Source organism: Caloenas nicobarica, chromosome 3 (genome assembly GCF_036013445.1).
Source record: "Caloenas nicobarica isolate bCalNic1 chromosome 3, bCalNic1.hap1, whole genome shotgun sequence".
Classification (NCBI taxonomy): Eukaryota; Metazoa; Chordata; class Aves; order Columbiformes; family Columbidae; genus Caloenas; species Caloenas nicobarica.
The window spans coordinates 25,400,610-25,423,192 of NC_088247.1; the positions used below are offsets into that span (position 1 = coordinate 25,400,610).

Consider the following 22,583-nt stretch of genomic DNA (forward strand, 5'->3'; position numbering starts at 1 on the left):
TGATTCTGCCTGCTGAGAAGTGTCAAAAGTTTTGTCACAAGAATCACAAGATGATATCAATTTTTTGTTTAGGTATAGCTTTGTCCAGTACCCATTGTCCAGTACTATGGATGTAATTGGAGAGCCTTACAATTCAAACCCCTTTTCATACCAAGATTTACCTGCTGCTTCTAAGCTTTTGTTTTTTCTTTCCTTGGCCATGTGTTTGCATTACAGGGTGTTTCAAAAATATGGACCCAATTTCTTGCTGAATTGCAATTCAAATTGTGGCCATCTTTTTGAAACACCCTGTATACTCTGGGTGTAAAGGAAAGCTAGCTAACATCGTAGTGTACACTGAGATCTGTTACAAATTGAGATGTAGATTCAATAGAAGTCTCAGACAATGAGTATTTTAAGATTATATGAAATATTTCTTCATCAAGAAAAATTACGTGAGCCTTCTATCTGTGAGACTGAGCTGTGATTAAATGCTTGTTCCTTTGCATTTAGCAATACAAGCAAGTCAAGCTAGTTTTGTCTCTCAGAGTGGTTTATCAGCAGATACTGTTACTGTCCACGTGCACCTATTAAAATAGTACTTATTTCAGTAAATGAATGGGTGACTAGTTGTTCTTCATTCTATCTAGTGATTTTCAATAGTCCAAGGCTTTAATTGCTAGAGGCTCTATGTTTTTTATAGTTTAGTTTTATTTTCCTTTTGATTACCATATAAAGACATTAGTTGGTATAACTAGTTTACTGCTAGGAGATTGCCCTTTACTAATTTTATTTGTAACTTGAATAAGATATACACCTATGCAGTCCTTTTTCCCAAGAACTTATTGTATGAGCTGAGACAAATTCGCTTACAAAAATGGAAAGAGGGCTACAAGAGGTGACGGAGACACGGTTCTCAGAGTTGTAGATCTCTTATGCATTGGATTAGAGTGGACAGCTTTGTGGAGAGACAATCCTCAGATGATCAGACGTTACACTGACTTGACTCAGAGATGAGCACCAGTTAAATGTTTTGTGTGTGGTGCTGGGCTGTAGAAGGGGCAGGAAGCAGAGACGGGGGTTTGGTGCTGGGAGCGAAGGACCAGCTGTGGGCTGAGTTCAGTCACCATGGGCCAAGCTGGTCAGAATTTCAAAAACACGTGATGTTTACACAAGGTTTTTGTTTCAAGAAAGAAAACAAGAGAGTCAGTTTTGACTTTTTTAATCCAAGAAAATTCCCCTGGAATGTGTGCCCAGTGTATTTGGAAACTTCCGTCAATGTTAAAAGGGTTGAGCTAATGAGGTGCTTTTCAGTTTTGTCTTTTCTATTGTCCAAGATGAGAAAAACATAAAAGCTTATATACATTTGCAGAACAAGTTGGATTTCAGAAATTAATGTTACGTATGCTACTGAGTATTGATAGCACCCGTAAAGAAATCAAAGACTTCTGTTTGATAGTCACTCAGTCTGGATTCAAGCTTTGTGCTTTATGCTAAAACTAGCAGCTTTCTTAAGCAAACAATTACACAAGTCGTTTTCCTAAAAGGAAGAGTTAGTGCTTTGCCTTACCTCTGTCTAGTCCAGAGTATAGTTCCTGAGTCCTTAAAATAATTCTTAAAACCGCAAGTCCTAGGTAATGTTGGCTGGAACAAAGGATTTGGAAGAGAAACTAGAGTCTGCTATTAAACAGAACTTTTTGGGCTATTTAAAAGCAGCATTGTCTCTTGGCTAAAGCTGCTGTCAGCTCTGGGAGCGTAGTCCATTTGAAAGGGTCCAGATGCACCAGGCTGACGTGCACTTACCATTCCAGGATGCAAGAGACAGGTGTTAAAATTACAGTATAATATGATTTTATGGAACACATATTGAAAGTATGAATAGAAAAAAAAAAAATCATGAAACATAACTGCTTCTGAAGACAATATTCCTGCATCTCGCAGGATTGACAGCCTTCTTACCTTGGCAACTGCAGGTATTCTGGCAACTTTTGAAGATGTCTGTAGCACATTTATTAATTTAGCATCAGAATGCTCTATGAGAAATAGCTGGATATGATGCAGAGCTAAGAAAAGTAAAAGTAGTAAAGTCCTGCCAAATTAAATTTTTCTTTAATGTGGAAAGGCAAGATGAGTAGACATTTTTTCCACACATTTTATTTCTGAATGAATGAATTTTCACCTGATAAGTACAAGCACTGCGACCCCTTCATGTTTCTGTGCCAAGTTTATGCCCGAAGTAAATTTATTTTCATTGATTCTACTTCCGTAATGGTAAGAGATTGCTAAAACAGAAGTTCTGCCCGGTTTAGTGTGCAGACTTTTTTTTTTTTTTGGAAAGGAATTTGCTTGATTGATTCCCCACCCCCCACAAAGTAGCACTGCCCCTACAGGTCGTTGCAGCTTAGTAATAAAGAGCAGCTTTGGGATGCGGCTTCCCTATATGCGTTTACTGGTCCCAGTGCACAATGTTGCTGTTCTGCCACGAGGTGGCATGCCACAGTTTGAACTTTTCCTTTGTACTTAATAAACCAAGTCTATTTATTTTTCCCTTCAGTTTATCTAAAATTCGAGAACATTATAGGCAAAATAGAGAAAATGCAACAAGCAATAGTTATGTATTACACTTAACCTGCCAAGCGTTCAGCTCCTTATGTTTCTGCACTGGTGAGATGTCCATGGTAACACAACTGAATAGGACTAAACAGAAAGGCCAGTTCTTCAAAGGGATTTTAAGTATCCGAATCTTGGAGTGGAGCCTTCAGTCCTGACTTTGCTTCCCAGACTCCAGGAGAACGGCCTCCACATGGGATCCGAAGCAGCCAATATGTGAAGCGGGAACATCCTTACATGACAAAGGATGACGTGCCAAGCAGACGTGTATCTTAAGCCTCGCGGCGTAGAGAGCGTGTGTTCCCAATGCAGCAGTCATCCTTCCAGTCCCTGCCTGCTCTGAACATTCCTGTTCCAAGTCCAGGTTTGCTTAGGCAAGGTCATCAGCCCTAGCCAGGGCCAGGCAGATGTGCTTTTGCGGGGTTTTGGTCATCCTGCCCTGCAGCATGTATAATGGATCTTTTTGGTGTAGAACAGCTTTAATAAGGAAGACTGAGTATCTCCACAGAAACCCCATAAAACTGGTAAACATGGATGTGACTGGAATGCCACAGCTAGAGGAGAGAGGTGAACCCATGAGCTGAAAGTGTGTTTACCTTCTATGCAGATGTCCCCCAAACTTTGATGTTACATCGCCTGCTACCTTTGGGAAGCAAAAAGGAGGAACCCTTTCTCATATTTTTAAGACAATGCAGGTTTGTCTCACCGCAAGCAGAGTTCAGGAAGCTCCTTCCTACACTGCCAAGAAATTGGATTTAGCTCTGGTACTTCACACTTCAGTGTTTGTTAACCTGGGTTGGCCAATTAAGATATGTTTATAGGAACATTAATTTTTATCAGCTCTCAGTTGCACATTTGAAGAAAAAATAAAGTACAAAATATAGGTCCTTTTTCTCCTCTTTTCCGTGAAGCCCAGTGTCCTTGCCTCCTGACTTGAACTGTGGTCATGCAAACAGCTGACTTTGCTTTTAAAACAACTAGGGACAGCTCAGGGCTGGTGTGGAATGGGATTCAGTGCCTTCGTGTAGGAGGAAAAGGCACAAGTCTCTTCAAATTATACAGGAAATCTGATAAGCGTGTGAAAGTAATAATCATTTACAATCAGTTTTCATTGAGAGTATATATATCAGGGGGGTTAGTTTTTTTTTTTTCCCCCCCTCTAGATGATCTGTCCCAATGATTGTGGCATCTTCTCTGAGAGCAGCGATGCTGGAGATCAAAATGTAGACAGAGCTTCATCTTTTTGCCACCGTGTCTGGCACGATGTGCAGGATGAAGAGCTGGGTCCTGGGCCGCCTGACGCCCGCAGAGCTGGCTCTGTGCCCGCTGGGGACGCTGACCCGAGCTCCGTAACCCCCCTGCACAGAAAGGGCGGCTGCACCAAAAGTTACTTAGCAGAAGCTGCATTTAAGCTAAACGTAATTGTTCTTTTTGCAGCACAGCCAAATCGTTCCCTGTACAGATTAATATAGGGGTGGGTGTGATCCATCTAATTGCTTCTCAAAAGCTTTTCCATTTTCTCTTTATAGTAAGCAATGTTAATTCATAACTCATTGCAGCCGAATCCTTCTTCCCACACCTCACTGATTTTTTGAGGGAAATACCCAAGGAAAAGATTGTTCCTATTATACAACCCGCAAGAAGACCTTTGAAATTCAGGGTATTTTGCACAATTTCTGTACTTTGGTTGCAGTTAAAAAAAAAAAAAAAAAAAAAAATCAATGACAAGGTCTTCAAGTTGTTTTGGATAATGTGACATCTGCCTTAAATGATAAACACGAATATAGTGGCTTGGTTCAGTGCTGCCTGGAAATTTAATCACATGGAGAAGAAAATATTGAGTACCTTTAAACTCACCTTGAGTACACATATTAGTAACTGACAGTGTCTAGACAGATGGCGATCTGGAAAGTAAAGTCTGGGAAAAACAAACTTACAGATATTAAAGTCAGCAGCATTTCCCAGTGGTAATAAAGTAGGAAGATTGGGGAGGTTAACTTTCACAGCAGCAGACAAAACAAGTGCCAGCAATTTTGTGTGGAACCTGCTCTTTAAGAAGTATGCCTTTTTAAATGTTTCACATAAAAAAAACCCCACAACACACTGAAGTCTGTAGAACCTGAAAAATTACCACAAAAAGTAGTCAGATAAGATGAGTATTCGTCTGGGCGTATGCAATGCAGTGAATCAAGTTTTTCCTTCTTTCCTCCTGAAGGGCTCTAATTTAGAGTCTTTTATGAGACCAAAATCATATAGTGTGTTGTCAGCATGTGGTTACTTTTGTTCACAAGAATAAAAAAAATGATGAGGCACACTGTTGATCAGCTGCTGATCTCTGAGCTTCAGTACAGCAGCATTCCTGATCCTCCTGTGCTAAAATTGCACCTGTTCTGCTTCTCATCAGGCCTGAAAGATGATTTGCTATAGAACGAGCGTCACCTAAACAAAGTTTAAACTTACGCCATGTGAACAGAGAACAGATTACTGTTACCCCAGTTTTACAGTCAAGCTTGGGTTATAGTTTTCCAAAAGGCCTAAGAGAACTCATTGCTGTGCTCTCCTTCAATTTAGTGGTTTTCACCTTGCTGTGGTATGTAAGGATGACTAAAAATGAAGAGGTATTAGAGGGATGAAAGGCTGAAAATGTGGCTAAGAGTAGGAGCCCGCAAGCTTTGCAGGAGCCCCTGCGTTTCAGAAACGTGCAGGCTATGCTCGCTGGTTTGGGCAACGTCCGTATGGCTAAAAGCAGGGTGGGCTGAAGCCATAGTGGCACAAATGTCCTCCTGCACTGCTTGCCCTGGGGACGGAGCAGCCGCAGGGCTGTGGGGACAGCCCGCCACGGCAGGGCTCAGTCTCTCGCTGCGCAGGAGCGCGGGCTGTTCTTGGGAGGACGCCGGCTGCCCCATCTCCCTGGCACTGGCTGTTTGCTTTTGTCATGAGCTGTTTGGGGTTAGGGATGTACATCCTGGCCAGGCAATCCTAACTGTAGCTATTCCCAAACCACCCACGTTTCACGTAGAAGTGATCTGGACCTACACGAAGATGTGTGTGAACTGAAGCTTTCTCTCATTTTGCTCTGTTGCTCTGCTGAAGCCCAAGCCTGCGAGCAGGCTTGGTTCCTTGAACAGGCAAGAACCAGACAGAAAGACTTTTGTCTCTGAATCGGAGGAAGAGTTATGTTGTGGTTAGACAGCTAGAGGCGATCACGTGTAGGAACAGTGACCTCGGTGGAAGTCGTTCCAAGTTCCCACAAGTCAGTGCCTACTAAATACACGCAGCCAGCCTGCACACTTAGGCTAAGATCAAGCAGGACTTCTGCTCTCTTGCTGTAACTGCATTTATCAACAGGACCAGGATGGGCCAGCAGCTGGTAAAGTTAAAGTCATCATGGACATGAAGAGACAATTTTGATGAAAAAAAGACCACATTATATAGTTTATCTGGATAATCACAACCACCTGCAGCAGCAAACATGCCTGCGCTGCCCTCACCCTCCGGTGAAGCAGCATCAAAGCCTGCCTGGGTTCTAAGCCCGGTGAGTGCCTGCAGGTCGGCTTTTAGCTAGAGCCTAGCGCAGTGAAGGATTAAGCAGTCATCTTGTCAGCCTGGCAGTTTCCACCAATAACTTTTGAGCTTGCTGACCAGTTTCAAAGTAAATTCGACAGAGGGACCAAAGATTCAATTATACCAAGTTCTGACAGGTTTGATGAAAGTGGGTGATGGGTAGAAGAAAACACTACTAGTATCTCTATGGAGAGAAAGCCTGCCACATAATGTCTATTTTCAGTTTTTATATCATCACAAATGATCTTTAAAGTACTTTAGTAGTTTTTTCTACTGTTCCATTATTAGACCCCTAAGAATTCACAAAGGAGAGTGGCAGAGGAAGTCAAGCCCCAGCTTCACAATTTCTGCCATGTAAGACCATGGTTTTAATCAAGTAGGTAGACATGCAGAATGAGGTTTTTTAAGTTAAATTAACCTCCAGGAATAGGTGTGGAAAAGCGTAAATGCGCTCTGTGCAATGAGAGGAGTGAGGGAGGAGGCTGTCTGGAGCTTGGGACACTGTATTCCCAGATTGAAGGGGTGGTCAGGCACAGAGGAGTGTAACTACACGCTGCCCGAGGGGGTGCGGGTGGCCAAGAGAAACCCGCTGACAGCACTAAAATGATCTACCGAGAAAAACTTTAAGATTCTTCCGGCACAAAAAGGTTTTATTCTCTTATTGGAATGGGGCTTCCGAGAGACCAGGCATTTAAAAACACCAAAGCGCTCCCTTGGTGCCTGTGAGGCACCTTTCGAGAAAGCATTAGTTTTACAGGAAAGAGCAAATCACACGCTTTATCCAGGGGTCGGGCGAGATCAGGGAAGGCAGAAGGACAACCCGGTGGGGAGGCTGAGTGCCAGCTATTGACAGCAAGATGCCTCATCTCTGCCGTGTGGAGAGTCCGCGGCCTCGCCAAGCTGCTGAAGCCACCGCAGCCCGGCTACGTGCCAGGGAGCAGCGCTCCTTCCCTCCCTCCCGCCATCCCTCTTTTCCTCCCTTGGCTATGCTGGAGCTCACCGCCACGCTGCAGGGAGGCCACAGACGTGTTTCTCATTTCGCTTCTCATGCAAATCATGGTTATGGAGAATAGTTTTGTCTGGCTGAAGATAAGCCTTTCTACCTTACATCAGGCAGTACCGCTGTGTGCAATGGAGTTAACAGTGAACGTGGTAATTTAACGAAGTCAGGCAAACCTCCTCTGCTCCCAAAAGAAGGGCTTCACAGGGCACTGGGAAGAAGCAGGGTAAAGCACAACGTGAGATAGTATCTTTGAAGGAGCATTTTCTGGACGCTTACAACAGGAGGCTGGTGCATGACAAGAGTTTTAGTATCACTGCAATGAAGTACTCAGTGAGCGCCTTGTCCAAGTGCTTCAGTTAAGTCAGAGCTTGTCCAGTCACAACAAAAACCCCTATTAAATTAGCTGTACAACTGTTATTACCTAAAGAGCTATAAAAGAAAAAGAAAACCGGAACATACCTCACTTGAACTGGAGGGAAAAAACCTCCCTCTGCCCATTCCTAGTGGGGAGGTTGTCCTGTTGGGAGAGGAGAGAAGGGGAGGACACTGGCAACCCCACAGCCTGCTGGGTGATGCTCTTCAGGTGATGCTCTTCAGGTGATGCTCTTCAGGTGATGCTCTTCAGGTGAGCTTCATGTGCTTCACTGCACTGACCTCCTGCTGCCTGTAACTTCAATGGCACAATGGCAGTCCTGGCACAAATCCCTCATCAGCAGCGAGCAGCCACACCTGTTGTGCTCTTTGAGGCTTTCCTCTGGGTCCCTGCCTCTGAGCGCCGAGCACCCGCGGCAGAGGGACCCCCTGCCTGCCCCCGGGCTGCACGAGTGGCAGAGGGAAAGCAAGAAGCTGCCCCTCAACGCTCAAGTTTTCTCCTTAATGCATACGAAGACCAGTAAGGATCAATTACTCCAGTGGAGAAAAATGGCAAGACAACATAAATTTACTTCTTATGTTGACTGACTTTGGCCAGGGTCTGTTTGTTCATTTTAGTTTCACCCACCCTGAGTCTAAACAGTTGTTCTTTTTTCTCCTGCCCTTCTTCTGCCCCCAGACTTTCCTTCAAGCACGGGTGTCAGTGGGTCTCCACTCACGCCATTTGCATGTGTACCATCCTGTGCTACCATCCCCGTCCCGGACAGGGAATCACATTCTTCTCTGCAGGGAGTCAGGAAGTCCAGAGGCCCCATGAATGACCCCTATTCCCCTTTGGAATTCATCGCTGCTTTTGCTGTCAGCTTGGAGGGCCCTGTTTCCAGGGACCCCGCTCTGCCCAGGGCTGCTGCTGGCTGGACCGAAATCCTCCCTGAGGTCATAGCTTCTTCCTGTCTTTGCTGTCATTTGAGCAGAGGAAATCTGGATGTTTGGCAAACAGCTTTTCACAACAGCCAGTGTTTACACTATCCACAGATACTAGTTTCATCACAGCTGTTCTCGTGGCAGCAATAACTCATTCCTGTAAGTGTCTGAGTACTGTCCAGCGTAAGGTCAGGATGACACCAGCTCGCCCTGACACCCCGGTCCTGCAGGTGCCAGGGCAGGGGCTGCAGACATGGGGACAGCAGCAAGTTGTTGTCCCCCTGCCCCGCATCTGGCATTTGGGGCAGGAGAAAGTCCCACCAACCAGTCCCTCATGTGTCCTGGCAGGGACATTCTGCTGGGGCCAAGGGCTGAGGGACCTGATCCTGACACAGGCATTTGCTGTCTCCTCTAGAAGCAGAAAGAAGCTGCATGCTCAGTTGCTGTATGGCTTTTGCAAGAAGCAACGAGGACACTCTCCTGCTGTGGTTTGTATTATTTATGACCATCTGTTTTTAGAAAAGCAAATAGATTGGGCAACCTTTGGTGACAGAAGACTTAAACCACACCACTGGTGATACAATTGCCAAGTGATGTGAAGTCTGAATCTTGACATAAATGGTTTTGAGAAGTGAAAAGCACTCATCTGAGACAAGCCCTCCAGTTTTGCTTCCTCAGTTACTAACTGCAAACAGAAGGAATAAGCTCAGTGTGAAAAGCTGGCCAAAGACCTTCCTTGCCCTGTCCTCTGAAGAGACCATCCATGCCTTAGGAATACTTGCCATCCAAGAGATCATCTGGCATTGCTCACAGATACCAAATAATCCAATGAGGAGAGCAAAGGATGCTTGTGGCATCCAGATTGCTGATGCCACTGTCTGCAAGGCCACGAAGGCTGTGTCCTGCTGCCCCAGGGTGTTCCTGGAATGTCAGGGCTTTGGATGACTTTCTGGATATGCTGCACGGTACGCAGTTAATTTGAGCAGAAGCGGGTGGAGACTGCAACTGTCTGGTGTGAGAACAGCTACAGCTGACGCTAAATATTCCCAGAATAGCTGAGGTTTCAGTCCACCTCACTGTCCACTTAGCAAGCCCATACCTCATCAGCTTGTCTGTGAGAACGTTATGGAAGACAGTGCTGAAAGCCTAGCTAATGTCAACATAAAAAACCTCTGCCGCTCCCCCCTCATCCACCAAGCCACTCATCTCATTGTAGAAGGCTATCAAGTTGGCTAAGCACAATTTCCCCTTCATAAATCCATGCTGACTACTACTTTTTAGTCCTTCATGTTTGCAAAGTTTCCAGGAGGATTTTCTCCATCAGCTTCACAGATTTTGAGGTGGGACAGGCTGGCCTGTAGTTTCCCAGGTCTTCCTTCTTGTTCTCCTTGAAGACAGGATTGACATTGCTTTCTTCCAGTCTTCTGGAAATTCTCCTGGTCACCATGACCTTTCAAAGATTATCGAGAGTGGCCTCACAATGACACCTCCAGCTCCCTCAGCACTTGTGGGTGGTTCTCATCAGGGCCCATGGACTTAAGTATATTGGGTTTATTTAAGTGCTTCCTAACCTGGGTCTCCTGCATGGATGGTGAGTCCCTCTTGCTCCAGGAGGTAAGCAATACTGGTGAAGTTTACCTTGTGAAAGTTAAAACCCCATAGTGCCTTTTGACTGCAGCAGCTCTGGGAGAAAGGGGCACTGTATTGCATTCAGGGCCAGTTTGCATAGCTGGCACAAAAGGCAGGTCCAAACTGCTCAGGGTGTTCAGATGTGCCACATTAATATCCTATTCATGCTCCGCTTTGATTAGTGATTGCATCTATTTTCACTCTGACACCAGCAGACTTCCTTCATTTTTTTTTTCTTAAATAAGCTCCCATCCTCCTCTGCCTTCCCTGGGTCCTCCTGCCAGTCACTACCCTGCCACGTGAAGCCTGTTCCTGGCACAGGCAGGTCATATCCCTGCTGAGATCCACCACAGGGGATCCACCACTTCTACCTTCTGCTTGCAATAAAGGAAAACACGTTAGATGTTCCCATTTTAACTCCTTGAGCATAATTACTTAAAAAGTCCCGAATGACTATATTGAGGGGAAGCAGAGCAAAATTTCCAGGAGTACCAGACACACGGATTAGTAAACTTCCCAAAGGCCATGAGGAAAGAAAAGCTTTATGCAGTTACTCGGAGTGTATCCCCTAAAGCTTCCTCAGCTGAAGTCCTTTCTACTACCAGCAATTTGTCACACTTGTTTCATTAAAAAAATACAGAGAATGTATTTAGGACTATATTTTAGAAAATATTCCATAACCTTGTCATTTATGTAAAACAGTTCATAACCTCAGTCTGCCAAAGGGCAAAGGCTTTGTACAAGGGGTTGAAAATGAAAACATCTGGTTGTGCTCAGTCTGACCTGCAATTCTTTTCACATGCAAAGGTAGAGGCCCCAGGGAGAGGGGCAAGAAGTGGGGCAGGGTGTGTGCCCAGGGCTGGAGAGATGTGGGTCAAATCCCTGTTCTGCCTTCTCATTTCCCCATTGCTATGACTGATACAGAAGCATTTCCCTTTCTCACAATGATATTCTGAGGGTAAATACACAAAATGCAAGTGGTGTCCAGCTGCTGCCTTGAATTATGAAGATAGCACCTTCTGATTGTATGTCTATATTTCATCTTGAAATGCTGCGTGAGTCAAAAAAAGACCCATAAAAGCTGTGTTTCTGTAAGATACAGTGTGGCTAATGTCTCATTCTGAGCAACATTGCTGTGGTTCCCTGATGGCCTCAGGAGAGCCCTTATATATAAAAATATTTGCTTCGGAGCAAGCACAAGGATTACTTCCAAAGAATTACCCCTTAAACACTGAGGCCAGTGCCCTCAGAGCTAAGACCTTGGGAAAGCAGCGAGTGTAGATCACCCACGCCATGTAGGGATATTTGCGTAAGATTTGGCAGTAGCTACAGCCATGTGAAACTCCGATAAGCCAGAACAAAACATTTTGCCTGTGTAATCATCCACATCCTGACCTCCTTGCATCTCTGCTGCCTTCCTAACTGTTTTACTGCATCTGTGCCTTGCAGAAAACCACTTTCTGCAGCAGAGAGTAAAGTTACAGACTTGCCTACAGGTGGATCCTCACATATCAATTGGTGTTTCTTCATGAAGCTACTCTGAATAATCTCGGTGTTCAGTATATTTTCTTAAAATTGCAGAGGAAAATGCATTTAGTCCCATCTTTCACCTCTGATTCTTATTGCCACCCAGCTGGGTACAATACCTTAGAGCTGGTTAAGAGAGGCTTACAGCAGTGACATATATACATTTATTTTCACATATCCGAAATATGTTGCAAAAAGTCGTTTTTGCAAAGGTCAGAGCTGGGATTGCTATCTTCATATTTTGAGCCATACAGATATAAATTTGGCACTATACTGACCCACCGTGCTGATTGTACCAAAAGTGGAGGGAGCTGCTGCCAGCGCAGAAGTCACTGCAAGAATGTGTAAAGGTTAAACTGACCCTGGCAGCTTGTAAATCTGGAAAGCCTTTCGGTGTTTAGCCCTAGAAAAATCATGAAGTCTTAGTTTCCTCCTTTTCAGAGAGGAATAAGCTGTCGTTTTTGAACCTGAGATATGTTCCTCTCAGAAACATAGCGGCTGCGATGAACACTGCGGGACAGCCGTGGGTGCACAGGACCAGGAGCACAGGAGCTGCAAGGAGGCACAGCCCTGCTCTGGCAGGAGATGTTGCGGGGAACTGTGCTCACAGGATCAGATCTGGTTTTGGAAAACATTTGGTTCAGACTTCAGGACAAAGGAACAAAAAGCTTCCTGCTTCTCAGGCAGGAAGACGGGTTTGGTAGTAATTGTCTTCTAGGAAGGTTTGGTAGTAACAGTCCTTTGGGAAGCCTGTGAAACTCAGTAGCTGGACACTGCCCATCTTCAAAGACTTGAAGAAATGTTTGATCTGCAGGATGGAAAATCAGGCATGAGGAAAAAAATGCTAATAGTTAGGATGGGGACAGTGAAGCCATGGAACAGGTTATAGGATCGGTTATCAAATCCCCTCTGCTGGAAGTTTTGAAAAGCAGGAGGAGGTGTTGGCGAGTGCAAAGGGGATGGATAGGTGGTACTTCAGGGTGGGAGCCACGGCTGAGGAGCCTCCCAGCCGCACACCCGTGTGGCACCACTGCTGCAGGGCCATGCTGGCAGCAGCGCAGGGCAGCGGGACGGGCTTCAGAGGACAGGGGACACCAGGCGCAGCAGGACGGCAGTGGGCAGGGTCCGTACCCTGCGCGGTCCCTCACTGGCGCAACCGGTTTGGCAGTGGCAGAGGAGTCTCATCTATGGAACATGCAGCCCCGGGGGACCTGCCTGTCTCTTGTCCTGCAGCTCACCTCCCGAAGCACGAAGCACTTGTGGCTCCTATTGACTTCCCTTTTTCTGTCTTAAAAGGTGGAGGTTGTTATTACCCTTGATCAAAGTTTCCTTCTCTGAGTTACTGATCCAAAGGATCGCCATAGAACATGCAAAGTTTGGAATTAGCATGGGAATAACTCATAGACTAAATAAACCTAGGATGAGCTGACCGCCCCCCCAACAGCGGACTGTCATTTTGTGATCTATATTTCAATTTTTTCCACATAAAACAAATCACTACATATCCCCTGTTTCACAAATTGCAATAAACATTTTGGAACAGTCCATAAATATAATTTGTTCTTTTCTTGTGAATGTCTCTAAACTCCACCCTTCATAATGAGAACAATTTCCCTAGTAATTAATGTATTCCAAAGTAACTAATGTATTCCAAAAAAAAGAGGGAATCTGAAAAGATGAAAACAAGGAAAAAAAAAAAAAAAGAGAAACGATAAGACTGAAAATGTTAGATGGACACAAGATACACCACAGTCTGAGGTACTGTGAAGAGTTTTTATTGCCACTTTTTTCTTGACGGTGTCCTCCCAGACTCATCCCAATAAAAGCTTCATTTCACCACAGCCTGTGGGACCACGACTTTCTCCGCAGGTGGGGCAGGACACAGCCAGAACCTCCAGCTGGGCAGCTCATGGAGCCGAGGCTCTTTACCTTTGTGGTGGTTAAAGGAACCAGCCATGAAATGTGGCTTTGGACACAACACCCTCAGCTCTTTCTTGCAGAGGGGACAGCGGGGATGTGTGTCAGTGCCTCCCTCTGCAGGGTGAGGGCTGGTGGCCCATGGAACGCGGTCCAGAGAGCAGCAGGAGTGCATGCGGGAAAGCCATGTAGATGTGAATTATGGGAAAACATAAAGATATCTTTACAAAAGATCTCTGCGCTTGCCACTAAATTCAGGAAAGAAAATTCACATTCGGCACCCTACTTTTTTAAACGAATGCAGGAAACTGACAGCTCCTGCTGAAATATAGCTCATGGAAGTGGTCAGAAAAGGGAGTGATGTATGGAAAGGATGCTGAAGGATTTCTCAGAGTCTGAAATGAAAGAAATGAGAAGTGGCTGGAAAAAGCAGCAGGGCACCTTGAATATATGCATGAATGAAGCTGGGTCAGCCAATGAATATATACATGTATGAAACGGGACTCAGCCCTGCAGAGAAGGACTTGGGGGTACTGGTGGATGGAAGACTGGACATGAGCCGGCAATGTGCGCTTGCAGCCCAGAAGGCAAATCATATCCTGGGCTGCATCAAAAGAAGTGTGTCCAATGGGTCGAGGGAGGTGATTCTGCCCCTCTGCTCTGCTCTGGTGAGACCCCACCTGCAGTTCTGCGTCCAGCTCTGGAGCCCTCAGTACAGGAAAGACATGGACCTGTTGGAGAGGGGCCAGAGGAGGCCACCAAGATGTGATGGGGAATGGAACACCTCCACTACGAGGACAGGCTGAGAGAGTTGGGGTTGTTCAGCCTGGAGAAGAGAAGGCTCCAGGGAGACCTTGTTGCGACCTTTCAGTACTTAAAACGGGCCTATGAGAAAGATGTGGACTGGCTTTTTAGCAGGGCCTGTTACGGTAGGACAAGTGGTAAGACTTTTAAACTAAGACAGGGTAGATTTGATGCAAGGAAGAAATTATTCACTATGAGGGTGGTGAGGCACTGGAACAGGCTGCTCAGAGAAATTGTGAGTGCCCCATCCCTGGAAGTGTTCAAGGCCAGGTTGGATGGGGCTTTGAGCAACCTGGTCTAGTGGAAGGTGTCCCTGCCCATAGCATGGGGGTTGAAACTAGATGATCTTTAAGGTCCTTTCTAACCCAAACCCTTGTATGCTTATTCTATACAATAGAATTTGCAGGACTGGTGCGGTGGAGGGACTTAGATCACTGCCTGAAGAAGCTGGAAGAAAGCAAAGGGTCACACACAACAGACGTGGTCCTTGAGGTCATCTTGCACAGTCCCACAGGCTGGAACAAACTGGGTATCAAGGGGGATTGAAATGCTACCAAACCAGAATGGCAGTGAGGTGGTCTGTAAGAGCTAATATTTTTATTAGACTAATGAAATAGTGGGGAAAAATATAACAGTTAAAAAAAAATTAAAAAGGCAAGTCGTCAGGTATGAAAGCCCTTCCTGAGGCTCTCAAGAGGAGCTAACAAAGGAATTGGTGCAGTAGCGCTTTCACATCTGCGTTGCAACAGGGATGGAGCATTAGGCTGGTTGCCAGAGGATGGAGGTGGGGAAAGGGCATTTAAACCTGTTCACCGTAGCGGGTACAGGTTAAAAAGCATGTCGCCATTGCAGTAGTTGAGACCTGTACGGTGCCTTCCCTTGGCCTTGTGTCCCTCGCTTCCCCCTCGAGGTGCTGGGAGCTGCGTGGGATGTGATGGATGCCGGGGCGGGCGCAGTGCTGGGGGGAAGCGGCTGCGCAGGGCGGGTTGGCCGTGGGGCCGGCATGGCCTCTGCAAGGCCTCTCGGTGCTGGGGACCCTCCCAAAGGCCGGGCTCCTGCTCCAGGTCGGTAATTCTCCAGTGCCCCCGTCCTCCCCAGCTGCCCTTGGGCATGGCAGCCGCCCAGAGCAGCTGCCCAGTGTTGCCTCCTGGAAGCCTTTGCTTAAATGCCTCCTGAAATTAGCAGGTAGAACATAAGCATCCATGTTGGAAAGAAGCAAAGGCAAAGTCTCCTGCGTTGGCAGTGCACCTGTCAGAGACTTGGAAAAGCAAGGCATGGTTTAGTAAAACAAGGTGTACTCTAGCAGCATGAAATAACCACCCTGCATATGAGACCCTCATGAATGCATTAAATTAATACAGGTGACGAAGCAGACGCTGTGGCAGAATCCCCTTGCAGGGTAATGCCAGTGGGCTTTAGGGGCAAACCAAACAGGGGGACCAGATCACAGGTCTGGGTTTGTTTCACCAGTTTTTGCCCAAAGCCTGTTTTACACTGAAAGAGTTGTTAGACTGCACATTCACAGCCCTCAGGGTCCGCTGCCAGCATATACTGAAGAAGTACCTGAAAATGAAATTGTGCTAATACATTTGACACCACAGAATTTATTTTTTTTTTCTATGGAGTTTGGAAAAGCTAAGCATGATTTTTTTTAACTGGTTGTTAGGAAGTGACCTTTTCATTACGATAATATTATGCTTCAGCTTTTCCAGACTGCACTTCTACTTCCAGCTGATAAATTTTCCTCTTTACATTTCTTTATCCCACAAACAGAATTTTCATTCAGGGAGGGAGCGGCACACAAGAATTATTCTTCTGGGTCTTTTGTTCTGGATATTTCACAACTTCTTTAATTGCCCTAATTATTGGTTATAATTTTGCAAACTTTAATTCCTTTCAGAATACTCATTCTGTCCTATCATTTCTGATGAGTACTTGCAGGTCTCTCTTCTTTGTAATTCTGCTTTTGCGTCTATTTAATTACAGTGATTTTGCTGACTGCCAGAATAGCAAAGCTACTTTCAGCTGTTCTCCACCTAGCATGAGAAGAAATTCCAACAACCTGATGTAGGACCCAGTCCACCTTCAGCTAAAGACCCACTGACACCATAGAGAAAATATCCTATGTATCACTTGCTCTATTTTGGGCTCATACATTTTTCTAAAGTTCTCTTCCCTGGCCTCTTGTGTGCATATGAAAATTTAATCTTTCCAGAAGACTTTTTGCAGATTCAGCAAGAGAGGCTCTGCATGTCACATCAGACTCCTGAGTTGGTTGTATTGCAGCTAGTCTTGGTAGAACACAACTATGGTTATTGCCCCCCAAAAAACTGCTGGAGACCCGTGAACTGGAAAGCCAGTTGAGGGTAAATGGTATCACTCTGACTGCACAGTTAGACCAGCTAAGACCATGCTGTACAATTAGATGTTTATGACATCTTTGGTCTGTTGTTACTCCCATACAATTTGAAGTGAAAGCACCAGGAAGATGTTACAGGAAGGGAAAGACGAAGACACGTCCAGAGGGAGCTTGACCTCAGTAAGACCAGTAAGCTCTGATATAAAAGAAAAAAAATCCCTAATCAATACTGATTAGACTAAGTATCTAGCTACTTTATTCCCAGATTTCTTTGTAAATAATTTAATTTCTGGAGCAGCACTGACAAAGAAGTTGTAGCAAATTTTTCTAAAGGCAACTCTTGCATTTAAAAAAGGAAGGAGCTGGGGTTCTAAAGCTGTGTCCATGCTGCTAAATAAAGTGAGGCCAAGGACTGTCATTGGTAACGGGGATCAAAAGACACAGCCTGGCAGTGTCCACACTACATCCTGGCCTTGGGCGACCTCTGGACCTGAAGTGAAATGATGCAAGGCTACTTTCCACAGCATCAGCTTGAGATTGTTCTTGCCTGTGGCTTGGAGCATGACAGCACACAGGGGCACGGGCAGGTTCAAAGCAAGCTGCGTACAGTGAAGGGACCCAAACCTGATACAACCTTGTCTGAAATCCTGCCAGGGAGTGGTCCCAGGCACATGCTGTCCTCCTGACCCGCGCCATTTTGTCTGTGGGCATGAGTTAGCGTTGGCCAAATCCACGGCAAGGACCGTGTGAATAGTGACATGACCAAGCCTGCTCTCTGGCCCTGCTTTGTTTACCAGTATAGATATAATCCCCTGCTGCCATCAGGCCCCAAGGGGCTCCAGACGGGGGATGCTGGCAGGGGATGGCAGTGCTGAGCAGAGTGGGTTGCTCAGGACAGCCCTGCTCCTTCCTGGCCTGATCACAGGAAGGCAGAACGTGGAGATGTAAAACCTGCGCCCACCCAGACCCAAAGCCCAGACAGCCTCCACCGTGCCTTGAACCATGGATCGCTGACCCCACGATTTCATTGATCAAGGACAGTTACCTCAGTCTCCTGGCTTCTTTTTAATCTTGGAGAAGATGGAGAAAAAGCCGTCTGTGCTTTTTGGACTGATCTTCTTGCTTCTGCTTCTAGTTTTGTTTCTGGACGTGGATGGTCATGAGCTCCTTTGGACTTTAGAAAGGAATTATGATATGTTAAAGTTAGAAACAACTTTGTTATTAATCTTAACAGAGCATAATTTGTAGCACAGGCCAAACCCACGCATATGGCCTGATTTAATGCTTTGTGTTTAATAAGAGTTATTTAATGTGAGCTCAAGTAACAAACATAACTTGGATGAAGTGTGATGGGGTAGAAATTCTCTGAAATCATAAACCCACATTTATGTGCAAAAGAGAATCCCCACGCTGGAGCCCCAGTTGAAGCCACAAGGGCTTCTGCAGCCTGGCTACAGTGCCCCTGCAGACATTTCCATTCTTGTCACACTTTAGACATGTTTATCAGAACATTAATTTCCATTAGTGTCCACAGATAATTAATTTTATTTAACCTGCACATAAGTAAAAGTCTGGAAAACAAGAATCAGCTCGGCGGCTATGGTGCTAAACTAGGACTACAGCTTCCAGAAATAGTGCCCATTATTTAAACACTTGCATACACTGTTTTCCAGAGATAAGTTACATATAATGCAGAGACAACATTTTCCATAGACAGTCCCTTGGGTGCAAACATTTCCTGCCACAAGATACCCTCATGCCTATGCATGGTGCCTTGGAGAAGAGGTTGAGATAACATGGCATTTCTGACTTCCGTTGGTTCTTATGTACCCAAGACAAAGTGCTTCAAAATAAACAGATTTTCATGGAAGCCTAAATAAAAAATATAATGCACAGTAACATAATAGTAGCATAGGATAATTTAGGTTGGAAGGGACCTCTGGAGGTCTACCTCAACCTCCTGCTCAGGCAGGACTAACTTCAGAATTAGATCAGGCTGCTTAGGACCTTGCCCTCTCATTGTGAAATTTTTCCTCCTTCCAGCCGTTTGACCTTGTTGTATTCAGTGACTCTTATTTGTTGGAACAGAAGGTGTCCTTAATCAGTCTTAAATAACAGTCTTTAAAATTAATTTTCATAATGTAATTTTATACCAACCTGAAAAAATATGAATTGGCCTTCATGCCTCCAGAAGTTGGTAACTGGGTAACCACCATGGCCTCGGCAAGAAAGGAGCCGCAGGGGCCCATTGCAGTTTGGACAGCATTTCCCTGGGGCAAAGATGGTTGGAAATATTTTCTATACAGCATTGATCAGCTGAATCCCATGTGATACAACAGTTCATTGGTGGTGGATTGTCACTTCTGGCTTGGGGATCAGAAACTACACCGAGAAAAACTATGCAAAAAACTTTCAAAAATAAGCAAAAATCAATACAACCAAACTAACCATTGCCTTCGTTCTGTTCCACTATTAAATATAACTGGCAACAAATATTTCTATTATAGCTTTATTATAATTTTTTCATGATAATAACATGGTCAGGTTTAGTTGATTTTAACTTGGTAACGTCTGAATTGTCATATGTGTTCTTGTTTGATTTTTCTAGAGTACATCATTATGACCTCAGTCAGTGCTTGAATAATACCTTTCTTTAGCCAAAATGTTCATCAGATCTGAAAATCAGTATGTGCTAGCTCTACTGAGCAATCAACAATAGTTTGGAATGGTCTCAAGAATGTGTATGCAGCTCATGTTCTCTATTTGCATTGTCTTGCTCCGGAGACATGACTATGAGGCCTATTTTCCAGTCATCACAGTTTGTGAACAACTTCTCTCCTGCCAGGCTTGCCTCCTGAGTTACTCTTGGGCCCATGCAGTGATGAAGCCAACACTCAGGTCAGCCTGCACTGCACAGCTTCCTCAGTAGCCTGAGTCATGGGCCTGAGAAGGCTGCCAATCAATCTCTAGCCATCAGAAACAGAGAATTAAAATGAAAAGAAAAAAAAAAAAGAAAACAAGCAAACAACTCCCCTCCAACAGTAAGAAATGTAAAATGGGTAGTTACAAAATCCAGAGTTGAATTTTAATATAGTGAATGGCAGCAGAAAGGTTTGATAATCCAAAGGGTATCCTCTGATTTGATTTCCTTTATGTTGTGTTCACTTATGAACCGCCATATAACGAACAGCCATGTTCATACTCACGCTGTTGTTTTTGCCTAGCTTTATCACATATGGCTGGCCTTAGGTAGATCTTCCTTCCATCCAAGGTCGAGCAGTCATTGCCGCAGACCACCACCCCAAGGCAGGACTTTTTTAAGATGCGAGAGTTGTGGTTGTTGGTGTTTCTCATTGCCCAGCTGCTGTGGTGCCTCTGAGCATTTTTATCCTCTGAGCTATAGATATGTTTTACGTAGGAATTTGGCCATTCTTGAAACCAGTCTGTCTGTCTTACGTCCTGTGGAGAGACCAAAGCAAGCCACGTTTTAGGCTGGGGAGGAGAAGAACCTGTGCAAGAGCCCAGCAGACCTGGTCTTCTGCTGGGTGTCCTCTAGCCCGGGTGACTCCAGCACCCTGGTGGGCGATGCTGGTCGGCAGGATGGAGCAGTGGAGAGAAGGCAGAAAATACACAGCTCCCCGTGGTTCCCTGCGAGCCCCAAAGTGTCAGGAAAGCCTGTCCAAGAGGTTGTTCTCACCCACTCACAGGTTCGGCTCAGTGCAGGACCTCGCAGGAGGGGAAGACGGGGCACCTGAAGTAAAATAGCAGATACTTTGCCTGCAGGCAGCAGTCACCACCTGACTAACTTCTGTTAGCTTTCATGGCAGAGATCCTGCTTTGCCTTTCAGGCCATTCGCCGCAGCGTTACAGTGAGCCATTTGGCTTGGCTAGCTGGAAAAAGGGCACATACTGAATCAGACTGAGACTATGCCCACATTTGTAGGACGTCAGTTCTGGACTTCAGTGTATTTTAGCCTAACTGCCGTGGAAGACTTCTGCAGTGATTTATATGAAGTCCAAACCAAAGAAACCGGACATCCTGGTCAGGTTTTATCTTCACTGCTGTGGACAAAGCAAAAAAAAAACCACCCCAAGGACAACTCTGTAAGGAGCAATAAAAACAAAACTCAATGGAAAAGAAAACCACAAACCACCAACACACACCGCCTCAGTGAGTACAATAAACACAGTAAAATGCAGTAAGCTGGAAAGCACCTACATACCTGCTGATGGTTTTGAGAAATGGCTTTATAGGGGTACAAAAACTCAATAGGATTTTCCTTGGAATTGCTGATCCCAGGCACCGAGAGCCATTACAGCAGCAAGAACATAAACTGAGAAGAGGAAAACTTGTGTGTTCCCCCCAGATCCATTGGATGGTATAGGGAAGGGTGTGGAGAAAGACTCTGGCTGAAATATGGGTGAAGGTGGCCTTGGGGCAGAGGACAGGGAAGGAGGCAGCCTGGGACATGGGGGCTTTGGGTGAACAGCAGTGGCCTAGCAGGGAACAGACTGGGATCAGGTGAGAAGACAGGGCTGGGAGATGAAAGAGCTGGATAGTGAAGGACCACAGCAGGAGGAATCTGGCACAAACATGCTGAGGCGAAGGACAGGGAGATGACATTGGGGTGCTGAGAGCTCTCAGTGGAGAGCATGGGTGAGATTTTTACATAATAGGACTAGAAAAGGACCAAGGGAGGGAAAGATGACTATTCCGCCTCTTGGCAAACCTCTGCCCACTGCAGCAGGCGGGCAGCACCCCGGTGCTGGTGAGAGAAGTGTTGCCTCCATATGGGAAGCCGTCCTGCTTGCCTGGAACCCAATCTGCAGCGGGGCTCAGCACCCAGACTTGCAAGGCAGTCATGGGTGCTGTGCTCGCTCCTCACAAAGCACTACCCAGGGCAAAAAGCAGGTCCTGGACATTGCTAACTGAGCAGTCACAGCAGGAGATAGTTTTTTTCCCCTGCTTTCTCTGCACCTTACCCACCAGTGGACTAGAAAGGCAACGCATCTGCAGTATCACTATTTTTCACGTATCAGCAGATCTTTCAATAATATGCTTAAGAAAAAATACATGGGCATCTCAATATTTTGCTCAATATTTTCTAGCTTTTCAGCATAACACTGTCCCATAGCTCAAGGTGGCAAAGAGAATAAAGGCAATGTGGCACAGATGACTGAGACAGCATTTAAGATCAGTGGTGAAGTGGAGAAGAGTGATCAGAACTGGATAAATTTCTAAGACACAGACACATACCTGGGGAAGTTTGATGTCATTGATATCCCAACTTGTCATTTCTCCATGTTGGGAAGCAGAGTCGTCCTGCTCCACAACAACATTGTCTGCACCTTTCAGCATTTTGAATCCCTTCCCAAAGTTAGCAAGAAAGTTTCTCCTGTGGTGCTTTTGAAGTTGACTAGCTGTCAGCACTCTCAAGCAGTTTACAACCAGGAAGCTGTTTCCTGAAGCTAAATGATAGAGAGGCTGCTCATTAAAGATAAAAATCAGTGTTCTTCTGCCAGAAAAACTTGTTCCATTAAAAGTTTTGCAAGCCAGCAATGCAGTGGAAAATATAGCTTAGAAACAGCCTGTGATGTTACAAAGGCATCGCTAACAGCAAACAATTCATGCTTTTATCATCTGTTTTGTTTTGCTCGGTCTCCTCTCATACCAAGTTTATTGTCATGTAACTCTGCTCTCAGCCTCTTTATATGTCTGATCTGACTTTGGCTCAATATTTCCAGAGCCAAACTGACTGAACATCTCAGCAACTGCTGGGGCTCTTTGAGTCGCTGCTTACCCATTAGATATTTTACATGCTGCACATGACAAAGGTGAGCAACAAGAAGGGACAGCTGAATCATTTCAGATGAAATGGTGTTCAGCCATTTCAA

At 45.3% G+C, this 22,583-nt stretch overlaps 1 protein-coding gene across 1 annotated transcript; it reads right to left on the reverse strand.

Moving 5' to 3' along the window:
* Positions 1-15,128: 15,128 nt before the first annotated feature.
* GCM1 (glial cells missing transcription factor 1) lies at positions 15,129-22,047 on the reverse strand. Its single transcript, XM_065632784.1, has 5 exons — positions 21,946-22,047; positions 19,895-20,147; positions 18,846-18,958; positions 17,734-17,862; positions 15,129-15,587 (listed from the first exon to the last, which is right to left on the reverse strand). The coding sequence occupies exons 1-5, from the start codon at positions 22,045-22,047 to the stop codon at positions 15,129-15,131; spliced, it is 1,056 nt and encodes a 351-aa protein (XP_065488856.1).
* Between the last annotated feature and the right edge of the window lie 536 nt (positions 22,048-22,583).